At 39.2% G+C, this 16,108-nt stretch overlaps 1 protein-coding gene across 2 annotated transcripts in view; it reads right to left on the reverse strand.

Moving 5' to 3' along the window:
• Positions 1-16,108, reverse strand: part of BCL2L13 (BCL2 like 13) — a 40,443-nt gene that overhangs the window by 23,128 nt on the left and 1,207 nt on the right. Inside the window, exons 1-5 of one of the 2 annotated variants that reach the window (XM_084294171.1) lie at positions 15,203-15,354; positions 13,509-13,698; positions 5,840-5,947; positions 4,716-4,872; positions 1,505-1,574 (exon numbers count right to left, since the gene is read on the reverse strand). In XM_084294171.1, coding sequence (XP_084150297.1) covers positions 1,505-1,574; positions 4,716-4,872; positions 5,840-5,947; positions 13,509-13,629 — 456 coding nt within the window. In that variant the 5' untranslated portion in view covers positions 13,630-13,698; positions 15,203-15,354. Of the gene's footprint in view, positions 1-1,504; positions 1,575-4,715; positions 4,873-5,839; positions 5,948-13,508; positions 13,699-15,202; positions 15,355-16,108 lie in introns of those variants that run through there. The other variant, XM_084294170.1, reaches the window with a different exon arrangement.

Consider the following 16,108-nt stretch of genomic DNA (forward strand, 5'->3'; position numbering starts at 1 on the left):
AAGTACATTTAATATATTTAGCTACTAAGTATATTTAGCACGGAAAACACTTTATTCATTGTAAACTGCTATTCTTATTAATTTGCCTTTCCCCTCTTAAAGTTGTGGGCCTATCTTCACTGCTTCCCACAGTCCTTTGTTCTTAGAGAAATCTATCAGTAGATTTGCAGGAGCAGAAGAGTCTTCTCATAGCCAATTTAAATACAAATCTTTCATGAACCTGAGGCGAGCACGGCCTCATTTTGCTGCACGTCTGCTAATTAGACCTAACACTGTGTGTCTATTTATAGCTACTTTAAAAAATTATTTTGCAAACAGCTTCTTCTTAGAGTGAAAATTAAGTTAGACTGAAGTTGGAGGAGAGATACCTAGATCTCTTTTGTTACAAAATATGATGCTGGTTAAGACGATAAAGGAATTTAAAAGGAAATGAAACCAATACAAGTGTATTCCACCTCACAAAACAAGTATTATTAAAGGAACTACCAGGCATTCCTGAAGTATCAAGCTACCACAAAAACAATATCAACGGATGCTGTATTATTACACAAAAATTCCATTCTGTTTTGCTTGTGGACTAAAAGTTTGGTAGCAACAAGTATTATGGGTAAGTCAAGACAATGGCAAAGACAACGTCTGACTGATATTCTCAATCAAAAGCTAACGGGAACCAAAACCCATTAATCACAAAGGCTGCACAAATGTAGCAGCAATGGAGGAATCATAAAACTGAATCATAAAACTCCCAATATGGATGATCGGTCTACCCAGCGCTATAGCTGCAACAGCTGTGTACCAACCGCACATGGAGACGCAGTAGAGAATAAATCTCCATCCATCTCCCCCTGGCCATCTGAGCCATAATGTCTAGCTTTATGCCCATTTATAGTTTTCACCGACTGAAAAGAAAAACATACCCATCTTAAAGAACCTTCTTGATAATCAGATTTCATGGTTATTTAAGCTAAAATGCTGTGAGTCATAATACAATAAACCAAAAGCAAACACACCAATTATAATTGACATAGCCATGGGCAGTAACTTGTCAAGAAACATTAACAAACTGCTTTAAAAGTGTCCCACGCCCTTGCTTAGATGATCAGTTTCTAAAGTATGCAGGGAAATCTAGTTAAGGAGGTAAAATATTTCTTTTAAAAAATTAAAATAGGAAAAACACACTTAAAATTTAAGACTAAATTTTAAACACTCAATTTATGATTAAATTTGTAAATATTTCATTATTTTTCTGATGCACACTGAACCTGTCAGAGAATGATTAAGATTACAAATTTGAACGGTTAATGAAAGATGAATTTTGGGGACAGTAATTCTACTCATTTTACATTAAAACTATTACAAGACAGATCACTTACAAATTCGCATGCTGTTCTACAATGAAGCTTCATGTCATTTGAGACAACTCCTGAAACCAGGTATGCACACCCTCATGTTTTCTGAGCAACTGACACAAGAGATATCAAAGTGAAAGTCACTTATTTGGTACCTTGTTCCATCCACTGGCATGAGCAGCTGTCTCTTGTGTGCGCTCTCGATATTCTTGGTATGTCACTGGCCTGCAGAAGTTAAATCAACACTGAAAGTTATAAAAGGAAACAAAAGAACAAGAATAAAATAAAACTCTCAGTTTCCAGAGAATGAAATATTTTCACATATATAAAGCAAATAATTTTCAAGAGCAAATAAGACTCATATTTCAGGGCATAAAACACCATCACCAGACAAGGAAAGAAAGATACCACCTCCTCCCAGGTACGCAATTTCAAATAATTGGTTAGGTGAATTTTATAAGAATTTAATAGTCTACAAATTGAAGGACATTAGAAAAGTTAGTTCTCTGACATGCAGACAATATTTCAGATCTCTTGAAGATTGTTTTTTATAATCTAAGAATTTGAAGATAAAAAAATCACTATGAAATTCAACTGTGAGATGGAGGTCAATGCAGAGTAAAATTTTCATAAATAGTAGAGACTACAAACAACCAACATATGCTTAACAGTGTTAACATTATTTAAAGTTCAAGGAGTACTTTCGATCAAAAAAAATTCATTTTATTTTAGTAGACATCTCAACAAGACTTCCCATTTTAGAATTATCACATCTCTACCTCTCTGAATTCAGATGATAAAATTCCCCTCTCTTCCATATTCTTTCTTCCAAGATCTAATAATATCTTACAGTCAGTAACAATGAAGACTTCCTGACAAGTGACAACAGAAAATACACTCTTTCAAAAGCAGTTGTCCCGAAGCCAGACCATGATAGCAGACAAATTTAAACTTTGGCTTCAGGGAGAAAGTGGTAGCTGGTGTTGCACAGAAGAAGCTGTAACTGCTTACTGAAATTTAAGAATCTGTCACAATTTAGTAGCCTTGCTATACTGTAACACAAAGATACTTGTCTATGTGCATGTTAGAGGAGAGGAAAATACCAAATATAAGCAAAATAAATAAGCATTGTGCCAAATAACACTACTGTAGGAAACATGAGTGAAAGAACAGAATTAAAGCACGCTGAGGGAAATATAATTTGGGCTTGTCATTTTAAGTGCATTCTTTTAACTCCCTTGGTATTAGTTCCTTTGGAATGCAAATCCAAATGAATCAGTAGGATGAGAAGAGCAACAACAGCTGGAGGAAGGATATTATCAAGGGATTAAACAACAGTTCTGGTTCACCTCATAAAAAGGCATGCCTGTCACCCCATTTTCATGTGTGTATATATATATACACACACACACAAAGAAAATGACGAAGTTTTCCTGTAGAAGATACAAGCAGCCTAGAAGTCTACATCAGGCTACTACCAGCCATAACCACTTCATTTTCAAAGGCCTTGTCTCAAGAACTCTCCAAAGAGATCAACCTAGAACACACCAATACCTACAATGGGCAATACCCCATTATCTACAATGTATAAGACCTTAAAATTTTAAACGCTTATTTTTTTTAATTTAGATACACAAAAGAGAGGTTGCAAGGCTTACTGCTGATTTTCCAACTTGTTGCCAGTATGTTTTTTTTTTTTTAGTGTGCAGTAAAGTATTTTGCAAATCCTTCTCTCTTTATAAAATACTAAGTACAAGTTTCTAAGGTCACACAGGACAAATGCCTGGCCTGTACAGGCAGATAAGCTTCTGTCACTTTTGGAGGAACATCTTTTGCGACTTAGGGAGAAGTTTGTACCCTACATAGTATTTTCTGTGGTTAAATAATTTTTAGTTTACACAATACTGAACTTACTGTTTGACCCTATGAGACCTGCATAGGGAAGCAGACAGTATATGTATTTATTTCTGAAAGCTAAATGGTGAATTGCCAAACTATTTTTCCTGTGGATAACTGATAGAAGAGACAGCTGCCTCTGTCTGTCTGGCCAGATGTTACACAGGGCCTTTGATATTGAATCCAGGTTGGAGTTCATCAGTCTTAAATAAAAACAGTCATAGAAAGTCAACAACTTTTATAGTTTCTACAAGAAGACAAGCTAGTTCAGGAATCGCAGGATCACAGAATGGCTGAGGCTGGAAGGGACCTCAGGAGGTCACCTGGTCCAACCTCCTTGCTCAAGCTGAATCTCCTATAACTGGTTGCCCAGGACCATGCCCAGGCAGCTTTTGAGTATCTCCAAGGACAGATGCTCCACATACTCTCTGGGAAACCTGTCAGGGTGACTGAGCAATGGAACAAGAAAAAAGCACTTCCTGATGCTCAGAAGAAACAACTTCCACATTCATAATCCCTCAGAAGTCTGCCATAAAGGGTATTACCTTCATGGGAAGGTGAGATGCCTCTTCAAAGCCTGCATGGAATGCTTAAGCCCTTTCTATGAGACCAGAATTTTTTGCTAGATGCTGGTATCTAAGGCTTACAGTGATTCCCAGCTTCCTTAGAGCCATATTTATTAAACCAATCCACAGAACAGATTCAGATTGCTATTTGCTAATGCTGTCTTCACAACTGCATGTGTAAGTGTCTGCAAAGTAACACTTTGCAACTTGAGCACTCTACAAATACACTTTGGAGGTCATTCATAAAAGCCAGAAGTGACTCCACTAAAATCAGACTAGTCATTCATATTAGAAAAACAAGCAACCAATGCCATTTTACTAATTTACTGAAGACATTAATTGAGACGCTAGTATGCCAAGTACTGTGTGCTATTTAAACAATAAGCTTAATCTGGAAGGACAGCTCCTAACGTACCACAGTTAGCCCAGGGAGCTACAATTGCTTCAGATGTGTGTCCTGAATGGCAGCCATGAAGTATCTACCTACCTTCCCTTCAGGGAAACTCTCTCACTCATCTTGGGTCAGAAAATAATCAAACTTCTAGCTCTGCTCTTAACTATTAGGTAAGACAAGCTAATTTTCCACCGCACATCATTCATTTAGTTGGCAATGGCAATTGGCAGCTCTCAACTGCTAGCTTCACCAGCAACTCAAACTACTTAAACTAGTCTCTTCAGTTCAATGATAGAAGTTTAGAAACCTTTCAGAATTCACATTTGTTCAAACAATAGCACAAAGAAGTATTCACACATCACAACACAAAACAAGAAACCAAGCAGATAAAGGGATACTGAAAAAGAAAGAAATGCAATACAAAATGTAGTCCCGTCTTCAGCATTTCAGCATCAGTCACAACGCAGAACTGGAAACACCTTCCCTTACAAAAAGGAAATGGAAACTCACTTGCTAAGCAAGATCTCCAATGCTTTGTGCAGATGCTCTTTCATTTCCTGGGACACTTTCTCCCCCAAATGAGCCAGGCAATCTTCTATTGAGCTCTCTGGATTGGCAGGACTGAACACTGGGGAAGTGTGGCAGTCAAATCCTGTAGTGGTAAATGCTGAAAGAAAAAGCATACAAAATAAAAATGAGTAAACACATGTAACAACAACAACAACCTCAAATTTCTCATCCCAATAGCTAAACACAATTCACGTAATGAAGGAAGAAATCACAACTCCATAGTCAAAGTATGCTATGAAGAAATTTTAGTAAAACAAGTATGTTCCAAATATATGCTGGAAGTGGTACTTAAAAACTACAGATGCCTTTAAGCTACATTTCCCCCTCTAGCTCTTATCTCACAACTGTATCTTAACCAGCAAGTTACCTGACTGTGCAACTGTTCTCAATTATAAGCTAATTTTTAAGCCAACCCTGATGGAGCACCAAGAGACCCTTTTTTCTGTGGTAAAATTTGCTCATCTGCAGCAGTACTACAGCATCACTTCTAAAAACCATATTCTGTTCATACAACCTTTCCCTTCACTGTTTAGAATTTCTCATAAAGGTCTATATGGATGAACAAAAAACAGACCTAGAGTCTTTTTACTTTATATTTCCAGTCTGAAACACACATGCAAAGCAAATATTATTTCCAAATTATCCCTTGCTGGGAGTCCCATAAAAGCCACATCTTTTGATCAAAGCACGTCACAAAAAATAAAACTGGTGGAAGTGAGAAATCTGATGGTTCAAGTCCACACACCCTGAACGTTAGCTGCTTGAGTATGTTTTCCCTTCTGCCATCAACTGGAGCAGCTTTGAGGGCTGCTTACATTTCATTATTTATAGCAGCCTATTAAATGCAGTTCAATCGCTTGCTTTGGATAGACTCCACCACCCTACACCATAACATTTAACTATTTTACTTCATGTGACAATGGGTAGAAATGCTAGCTGGGGTGAGGACGGGAGAAGATACTCAACCCATCCAAATATATCTGTAACTAGAGTACCTGCTATAAATTAGCCGCTATTATATGGTACAGAAAGTCTCAAGTGAAATGGGAAAATCTGAACAGCACCTTCCAAGATCTCTTCATCGAGACGTTTTAGCTCCTCCTCGATTTCTATTTTAATCTTCTCCAAAGCCTCTTTCTCTGAAGCATGTTGTGTCATAGGCTGTTGAGTCCCTAAAAGAAATCAAAGAAATGTCGTATTTCAAACAAGGTAGATAAAGGAACGCACAATTTAAATATTAACTGTAAAGGAATTCAAGGTGAATATTTATTTCAGAAAGCAACATGAAATGTGATCCCTGAAGTGGTTATTATAGAAGTTTTATTATATGAAACCAGAAGCACAAACTTCTAGACCTGTTGAAGGCAAAATATGAGCTTTAAATGCAAATATTAAAAAGGGCAGAACATGTAACGGCTTTAAAAAACAAATTCATCTTAAAATTTAAGACCAAAATCAAACAAAAGGTACTTAAACAAGCAAACATTAAAACTAATGCACTCGTTATCAAACTACTTCAAAACAACATAGATGTCTTCAGAACTTACAATACCCAACCTTAAGATAGGCGTAAGGTTTATTTTAGTAGTAAAATACTAGGTTTATATTGATCTCTGAGTATTTCTGTAGACTTTACAGAGTAGCTACATCAACAAAGTGTCCTGAAATCTATTAACTGTGCATCATTTCATTGCTTGTGCGGAGCCTACAGGCCACAGTTAAACCACTTAAGACAAGGTTCACAAGTGACAGCAGAGACAAAGGGCACCACAATTGTCAGCCAGCTGTCAATTCTCATTTCCTAATCGAGTTGTTTAAGAATATGAAATGGCTGCATATTCCCAGGAGAACACATGCTGTGCTTTGGGATCACAAAGACACCTTCTGCGTGCTGACTCTGGGAATCTCGTCACAATAAATTGTTTCAGCCATATCACTCAGGATTATCTCAATCATTTTCGTTATTACACTGCAGGAAAAAAAGAGATACAGACCTGTTTCCAATCAGGGAAAGGTATTTAAAGCATTTGAATCTTTAAGGTAATGCCTACTGAATGTCAACCTTTCCAATACAAGGCAGTATGGCAAGTCACTCAAATAACTGCTTTCTAGGGCAGGTACTGATGCAAAGGCTAGATGACTGGGACAGTTCCACCTCCAAACTCTCGCTATTAGTTGCTTTATCTTTGGGCTTGCTCATCTCCAGTGTTTGCCTGGGTTTCTTCCATCAGCTTTCAAGCATGTCTTTAAATACTGTTCTTAAAGTACAGAACAAAAACTGTTCCACTAATTGCCCTCATTTTCACTACATATCATTAAGCCTACCGCTGAAGTTTTCTTCTTTCTTTCAGTTCCTTAAAACGGTCTCTTTAGAGCTAAAACAGAACTCTGTTATATCAACATGTTGATACCAGTGAGTTTTGCATCAACTTACTCCTTGACTACATGAATGAAATTGGCCACAGAACTTCCCTTTGCTAATCCCCCTCTGGCCATTTCCTTCCCTAAGTTTTGGGCCAATTATCAGTCCTCATTAGCTCTGCTCTTTGCTGCTTTCAACAGCATTGGTGACTTGGTTACCCAAAACACAGTTTCTTAGCTCTCCTACTTCTGAACACTCCTTAGAATTCTCTTGGGGGACTTCAAATCCTCTCACATCTGTGCTTTAAACACCATCTCCTGGCTGAATTTCCGATAATATTGCTCACAACCACTTTTCCTCACCCAACCACTGACAAGTCTCAAACTTATCTCACCCCTTCTACACCTACACCAACTGCCTGGAGCTCTACCTGGACATCTAGACCCCATTCCACTGCACACTAAGCCATAACCTGGTGCTATACGAACAACTGCCTGTTTTCTTTGATCCACCTGTTTAAATCCACTTAAATTTACTGTGGTCATTGTATCACCTTCCCCTGTTCTCCGTACTGGGCACACAGGGCGTGCAAACCATAAAAACATTAATGCTTAACACACAATATTGTTAGTTTTCACATCAAAGTCTAGCTTGCAAGGTCACCTGCATTTGAAAAATAAGTTAAAAAGCCCCAGAATCAACCCACCAGATGCGTACTAATGCTTACACATGCGATGCTCTCTCTAACAGAGATTTGTGAGGCAAACTCTTGCTAACCAACACACAGGTCAGTGTAAAGTGTTTCCATTTAACTGAACAGTTTAAAGGAACAACAGATAATCAGTTAAATACCATTTCCCTTAACCACACAATTTTATCATCGTCACCGCATGCAGAGTAACTTTAGCTTCTGAAATCCCCTCCCGAACAGTCTGTCACTGAGCCATACATTCCGGAGGGGAGCAAAATGTTCCTCTTTTTGGTTAATGAACAGACACTTATAGCACCTCATCAATGCCCTGCAGGCTGCCTCTTTGAAGGGCCGTACCACGGCTCCACAGCCGAGCGCAACAAGTATAGGCAAGCCCTAGCTCTTATTTGAACCTGCACTTCACCCTGTACATGAAAGGAAGGAAGGTATTCGGAAGAGTTCCCCTTCTCACAGGACTGATGTGACGATGATCACACATGACAAGCTGTCATACTTGATAATAAGTCACCCAGAAAATGGAAGGAAGAGAAATTCCATTGCTACCAGCATACAAAAGAGCTGTTTAGATAATCAGTGCTGCAGTCAATGGTTTCCATCTCGTAACACCCACAACTTTGCAGCAGCTGCTGATTCCAACAGCACCTGACTATTCAGACGTGCCAAAACATCAAAAACCTACCCCTCATGGATGAGTGACTTTGCACTGTTCGTCCCCCTAATTACCAATGGACTTGAATTTGCTGCATCTCCTGAATGCTGACCCCCGGCAGCAAAAACTGCACCCAGTATTGGGAGAATAGCGTATTCCAAGAGCAAAGTTCTCAGTGGGCAGCATCTTTCTCCTCCTTTATACACCTTCCAAGTCTGTGGGCAAACAGGTAGAAGAAAACAGTAAAGACAGCTTCTGGTAGATAAAAAAAACTACCAAAAACTGAGGACCCGACACTGTTAGCAGCACTAAACAAATGCAGTTCAACAAATTAGGGCCCCTCCAGGTCAGTCCCAATCCCAGACTGAGCTGTTCCCCAACCTTCAGCCTCGGAGGAGGAGGGATGGGAAGCCACGCATCACCTGGAGAGCCACCACACCTTACTCAACAGTGTTTGTGTTGCACTAAATCTATCAAGAGACAGCAGTGAAAGACTGTAGTGGTGTTTGCCTTTTTTTTTTTTTTTTAATCATTCAACAACAAAGTCTTTGATGTCACAGACTGCTCCCAGTTTTTTCTTCTTCCTTTATGCCTGCAATTGTGATGTACCACTATCTCCATTCTCAAGTTTTTCCTGATGTTTCTACATCAACTTCTGCATGGTAGACATTCAATTAAAAGTGTCTTTTCAGCATGGCTGCAATATTTCTCTGATATCTCACACTTTTTAAACAGACAAGAAAAAAACATACAATTTCTGCAGTCACTGAGAGGTGACAAAAATGTAAGAAATCTCTTTATAAATGTATTCACTTTTTTCTTTTCAAGGAAAATATCTCCATTGCCCCTGCAAACTCCAGAATCCAGACTGCCATACACAGAGGCAGCCCTTGATTTTAAAAGATGATTTAAAGCATCCCTTTATAAACCATAGGAAGGCTTTGCTTTAAAGGAACTGAAAGAGTTCAAACACAGTAAGAACCAACAAGAGATGAGACATTGCCAGCTAGCAGTCTATTTTTCTTGTGGACAGTGAGGAGGCTTAATTAAGTGGGAATTCACATTCCTATCAGGAATGGCTCTTTCTTGTCCAAGTGCCACCCCAAGAGCTCCCTCTGTGCTGAGGAAATGGCTCCTCCATAGCCATGAACTGGATTGCTCCCACATACAACATAGGGCTTTTCAAGCTGTCACTTTTCAGCCTAGGTACATATGCTTTGCCATAAGAGGGAAGTTTCTAAGGAATGAAATTTAACACTTGAAGTTAAGATACTTCAAAAACGCCTTAATTTCTTACAGACCAGCAAGAGGTGCTATGAAGGGTAAGTGAAGATACAAGGATGGAGTGCAAAGAAAGCAATGATACTGTCCAACAGCCACTCCACCAGTCACCTGAAGATGGAAAATTGTGCAACAACAGCTACCCCACCCATTATGGTCAAACCATGTAAAAGAGGTTAAAATGTTACTACACTTGGGTTTCTTGTAACAAAATCAAGACCGAGCAAGAGAGCCCAAAGGAAATGCAGTGAGGTAATTCTCCATGTAATTAGTCTGCGGTTTCTCTTTACTAGATAAGATGTCTCTGGAAGCCATCACTCTAGTAAAGCGTATCACGTCTGCAAAAACTGAGAAAAGCAGATCTTAAAGATTTTACTTTTAGCTGTGTTTTGGAACAGAAAGACATATGTCAGAAAGGGAACTCTGTAGCATGAAATAGAAGAAAGCAGAGGTTTTAGGGAGATGACTGTGCCAGGGGAAGGCAGGTGAATGGATAAAAGCATTCGATTTCTCCAACCAATTGTAGCAGAGAAAATAACACCACTGTTCTTAGGAAAGACTGGTTTTGTTGTTGGCTTTTTGATTCAGATGCATTCTGTAGTTTAGCCGGATTGTAGAAGTTTCACTAAAATCTGGGAGACTGTAGGAGGAGTCTCAAGAGAGGTACACAAACACTAACTACACCTGGTGTATCTCATTTCCCCATGTTTTAAATATATGTGCAATGGAAAGAGAGAAGATCTTCAACAGGTGATTCAAGGTGGCTATAATTAGGATCCTGCTCTGAACCGCCCTCTAGAGGAGTCTCTTACTCTCCAATAGGGAAGGAGATTGAAGAGATTAAGATAATAAGAGCAAAGCCAGCCTTTCTGAATACTCACCATATATTTATTATACGATACAGAAATCAGACAAAGAGTAAGGACTCGCTTGGATCTAAAAAAAAATGTATGCGAGAAGAGTATCATATGCCAGAGTCAGTATTTCATATGAACGATATGCACAAAACAGAGGAGCATTTTGCAGCTAAACTGGAAATAACCAACAGTCAAACATCACTACTTCAATTGTTTCCCATGAAAGGTCTATCAGCACAATAAGTAGACTAAAGCTAAACAAGATAAGTGACAGGTACTCCGTATCAGAATCCTCTCAACTCATAAATCAGCAGCATTCAGCCACCAAGAAAGAAGCACTAGTGACTGGAGTTTTAAAGTACCACAAAAAGCATTAAAAACAAACAAAAAAAAAAGAATTAAGGGTCAGTCAAAATATCATTTCTATGGTAGATGGCACCACATGAAAAACACACTGCCAATAACGATGCAGTGTCATATTATTGCTATGCCTCATGTCTTTGTTAAGAAAAGCAGAAGTTCCCTCTTCCCAACGGGATCCGAAACAACAACAATTTCCATTTACTGGCTTTCACATCTCTTGCTCCAAGCAGGTTTCACATGCCACCCTTGTTACTGTAATACCCAGCTGCCTCCCAGCAGCGCGCTAGGCGGTGCAGGTAATATCCATTACAGGCTGCTTGCTCTCTCCCTGCCTCTCCCCAGGGGAGCACGCAGCAGACTGCTCTGGTGCAGCTTCCACCAACTGTGCACCAGCCACGTGCTAGGCAACAGGGGGACACGGACTGCATGTAGCTACTTAATATTCAAACAAGATGCATGGAGCACTTCAAAGCCAACACATGGACGCTGCCACACAGAGCCTGAGAGCGTAGCTGACTGCTCCATGACAAGCAGTGAGAAAAGAAGCAGGCAAAATGATAGAAAAGTATCTGGTGGACAAATTAAAGATGTTGGAAACAGGCAAAGCAGAAAAGTAGCAGGGAAAGAGAGTTTGGAAAGAATGAAATAAATCCTTAAACAGAAGGATAGTCTTGGCACAGAGTTCAGTAAGAGCCTGAAGTCCATCCAACACATTCAAAACAACAAGAAACAACATGGAAGATGAAAAGCAAGGGAAAATGATTTTATCCACAGTTGTTGATCATGAAGTGGTAAAAACACTGAAAGGGAGATCTCATTACAGCGAAAGATGACCAAGGGAGGAAAGGCTGCATTCACTCTCTGGTCTGGGGAGTGAGTGTGGGGGTTATACAGAATTTCCTGTTTAGAAGGGAAGCAATGGGGATGAGAGCACACATTTGGGAACAATTAATACTTTTGAGTATTTTAATTGTACAGTTGTAACATATATTGTTGCAAATTGTATAGTTGTAATAAGTATAGGTGCATTTGCAACAATATATCCTGCTGTTACTCAAGCTAAAAAAAAAACTAAATAGTATCTGAAAAGTATATTTGTTATCTTTGCTTAAGAGCTGAAAAGTCCTCTTAGCTGATAAGAAATTTTGTATTTAGGCATTTGTAGCTTCGTCTTTATAGTTTTATAATTGCTCTTTGATTCAAATATTTCTTAAAGGTTTCAGTACTAAGGAACTGTCAAAATGCTTCCTCACAATTTTCAAACATTTCAAAGGTAACAAGAGCCAAATTATAAAAAGAGAGCTTTAAGAGTAATTTTCCTTTCTGAACCTTGCACTTACAGAAGGAAGCAGACTCTTCCACAACGCAGCTCTGTACTTACTTGATACATTATCAGTTATAGACCACTTCTCCCAGACGGGCTGTTCAGAATGAGATGTTATTACTGAAGTGAGTACTTTTTCCAGCAAATGGTTTTATGAATCAGCATATTGGCACGAAGGTGCCTCTCCTTTCATGGGCTGCAGATGCAGTCACAGTGGAAGAAACAAACATACCTTAAATGTATAAAGTTTAGTTTTACGCTATAAATTATATAGCCAGTATACACTATATGCTATAGTGCCAAACTGATAACATTATTTTTGTCATATCTTTGATGCTCTTCCTTTTCAGGCATTTCTCAGTTCATAACAGATAACTTCAGTAAGTGACAGCATACTTTCTCAAATGCTTGCTCAAGAAAAAAAAAATATTCTGAAGACTGTCTTCTTTCCTTTTTTTTTTTTTTTAATATGCCTTCCTCAGAATAAGTTCTGAATCACAGGAACTAGTAGCAATTGAAACATCACCAAGAAGTGACAAGCCACCAAAACAATCTTGACAAACAATGTTGTTGAAGTGTTTGCCAACACAAAACAAAGGAAGTCTTACTACCTAGAATATGAAACACCATCTATCAAACTTCTTTTATTCTGCTTAGCCTCCTGTATGTATAAACTTGTTCTGGAAGAAACACCTGACTCCATGCAGTCCTTGACTTCTTAAAAATAAATGAACAAATAGACAGAGTGTAGGCCAGATTAAGTCTCACAGCTCTACGCTACCACTGACTGACAACAACAGAAGTGTTAGCATAATTGGGCAAAACTATTTAGTACACGAGATTGCTCAAGTTGTCCCTCCAAGTGTACGCTGGTAAACACCACCTCACCCCTGTTTAATTCTGCTTGCCTCCAAAAAAGCAAACGTGGCCTGATTCTCAAAGTTGCTCAATAAAGATAATATGTATCTATCCTTCCTAATCTGAAGACAACTAACAAAACCACTTATTTGCTTCATAAACACTGATCAGCCTCAGCATAACTCCAATTAAAACAGCAATCTAAATAAAACATCTATTTCCATCAGCATCTCTTCCCATTATTTTAAGTGAATAATGGGATTAGGAACTAAATGCTAAAATATTTTTTTTTTATGTAAATAGATACATGTAATAAGTAAATATTACCTTGAGTTGAAGCAGGAGGATGCTCCTGTGGCTTCTCTTGTGATAAGAGCCCCAGGTAGCTGAGAACTACATATTTTGTTTCATAGTGAAATCCTACAGGCACGGCAGTAGAGGACGCCATCAGGTTGGCTTGCAATGCGTCAGTGCTCTTATTGGGCACGTAGGGTTTTCTCTGGGTTACTGGTGAAAACTGTAAGGAAAGAATACAGTGAGGGTTTTTTGGTTTGTTTTTTAAGAAGTTGCAATAGGTCATGAACTCATACACAACAAGAAATTATGTAACAATCACGAAATAATATCCAGAGTTTTGCCTTACTATCCTATGCGTTCTCATTTTAATAAGAACTATGCAGAGTAAAACCAAATGCCCTCAAGTCTAGGGCCCTGTCTGACTGCTGTTAGCAGTGGAATTTCTCACTCCTGCTCGGCATACATACTCTCACATTAAAGCAAATTAAATAGTTCCTTGCCATGTGTTTTGCCTTTTAAATGCCTCCCAACTCAACCACGTACAAATATACGCACACAGCCGTGCAAAGAGGTTTTAGGGATTCTGCAGCCTCAGTTAATTACAACTGAGAGTAAAAACATCAGCTTTAGAGGAATCTCCCTTCCCCTAAGCCTCAGATGAGTACTTTCCCAATTCTCTGCTTTTTCAAATTCTGTGTTATGATGCTCAAGAATTTTAACGCAGAAAAAGTGTCAGTTGTCTCAACCACAATTGTCTCCAATTCATTTCATTGTTCCAACAGCAATGGAAAACACACGGTCAAACAGAGGAAACGCCACACTCATCGTAGCGATTGGAAGAACAGATGGTCATGTGTCCTGGATTTCTCACCCAGACATTAAAACTCATAAAACAGAAACCCCTATCTAACAGCAATGTCTGGTCAAAGAATTTCCCTGTTTCACTGTTTGTTTAGTTGCTTCTTCAGACATGCAAATAACATCAGGAAAAACTAAGGTAAAGGGAAATAAAAATAATAATAAATAAAAAACATAAGAGACAAGGAAAAGAAAAAAAAACACTCAGAAGACAACAGATAAGTGGGGAAAAAAGCTATACAATTGACTGAAACAAAGCTTTAGACTAATCAACATGGCTCAGCTCCTTATGTTAGGAACAGGGTGGATAACTACTTCCAACCAACGTGGTACGTCAAGTAACACACAGTAATTGGATTTTCCAGGTGAATTTTCAAAATTAAGTTCTCCGTCACTTCAGAAGAGATCCCTAACTGGAAGGCCAGCACAAGTGTTCATGCTACAGGGCAGGTACTTCACAGATACAGAAGGAGCTACAAGTGTCAGAGTGCAGCTATGTTTATAAGAAGTATTTAAGCCAAGTTTAAAACTTAAAGCAGTGAGAATGAGGAAAACCCTATAGGTACACAGAACACTAACTGGAACATCCCGAGAGGGCTCCTGATTACATTGGAAATGCCTTGAGATGGAGAGAGAGAACAAGGTTCCCAAACCAAAGCACAAACGGCAAAGTAAGCCTCAAGATGAAAAGCAATCATAATAATAAACAGAGCAAGCAAAAGAAAAAAATATCGATCTGTTCAGCTGTGCAACATTTGTAGGCTAACTTCTAACCCCCCTCCTCCCCGGAAAGGAATCCAGCTTAACAGCAGCACAACTCCTAACTGAGCATAAACAGAGCCACAGCTACACTGCAGCATCGTTACCTTGTGAGTAGGTAGCTTGGCACAGAAAAATTGTCTGGCAAACTAAAAGCTCTGTTAGAGGAAGAGAGTTGGTGGAAAATTGGCTGAGCGTTCCTTAATCTTCAGTAACTCTACTTTCTGAAACTCATTCAGTACTGGAAACAGAGGAGGACTCTTTCATGAAGACTATGCTTTGGGAAGCTCTGCCTCCTCTCACGTATTTCAAAATGCTTGAAACCCTGCACCAGGAAGGTTCACGTCAGTCTTTGCTACAGCTTGAACTGTAGTAGTCATTCATACAGGAAAGAGCCAATGTCAAAACTTTAAGCCAATGCTCAACGTATCATGCTTCAGAAACATAAGCAGCTACAGCAGAAGATAAACACAGCTTTTCCACAGCATACAGCTCCCCTTCAGCCGCTGTCACAAACCGGGATTTTAATAAAGATGGGAGATTTGGAAACAACAACTGCTCAGGAGTCGATAGGATCATAAACAATAGCCATGTTCTTCAGAGCAGATCAACAGCTGTGATCACCACAGCACCAGATGTAAAGGATGCCATTCAGCAACAAGCAAAAGCTCCCCACTACAGCTTTGCTTTGTTCAGCAGAGATGCTCAGTCCTGGAACCAAACCAAGGCTCTTCCTAGGATGCCCACAAAATGAATGGGAGCCCTTTGAGGCCACAGAGCAGACCTACCCGGGAACAGGCAGCCTGCGGGTGGGCCACAGAGATCCAGGCACTGCGCTGTGCATCAAAGAACAGGGCTGAATACGTAACAAACACCTTTCTTTAAAGCAGGATTTCAAATCAACACAGAGAACGAAAGGAAAAAAAAATACAGCCTATCAAAATAAGAATGAGGCTCTGTATCAGCACAGTGATCCACATGCAACAATGAGGCCTAATTCGTGACAGTTTTGG

This window comes from Netta rufina, assembly GCF_964035555.1.
Source record: "Netta rufina genome assembly, chromosome: 1".
Lineage (NCBI taxonomy): Eukaryota > Metazoa > Chordata > Aves > Anseriformes > Anatidae > Netta > Netta rufina.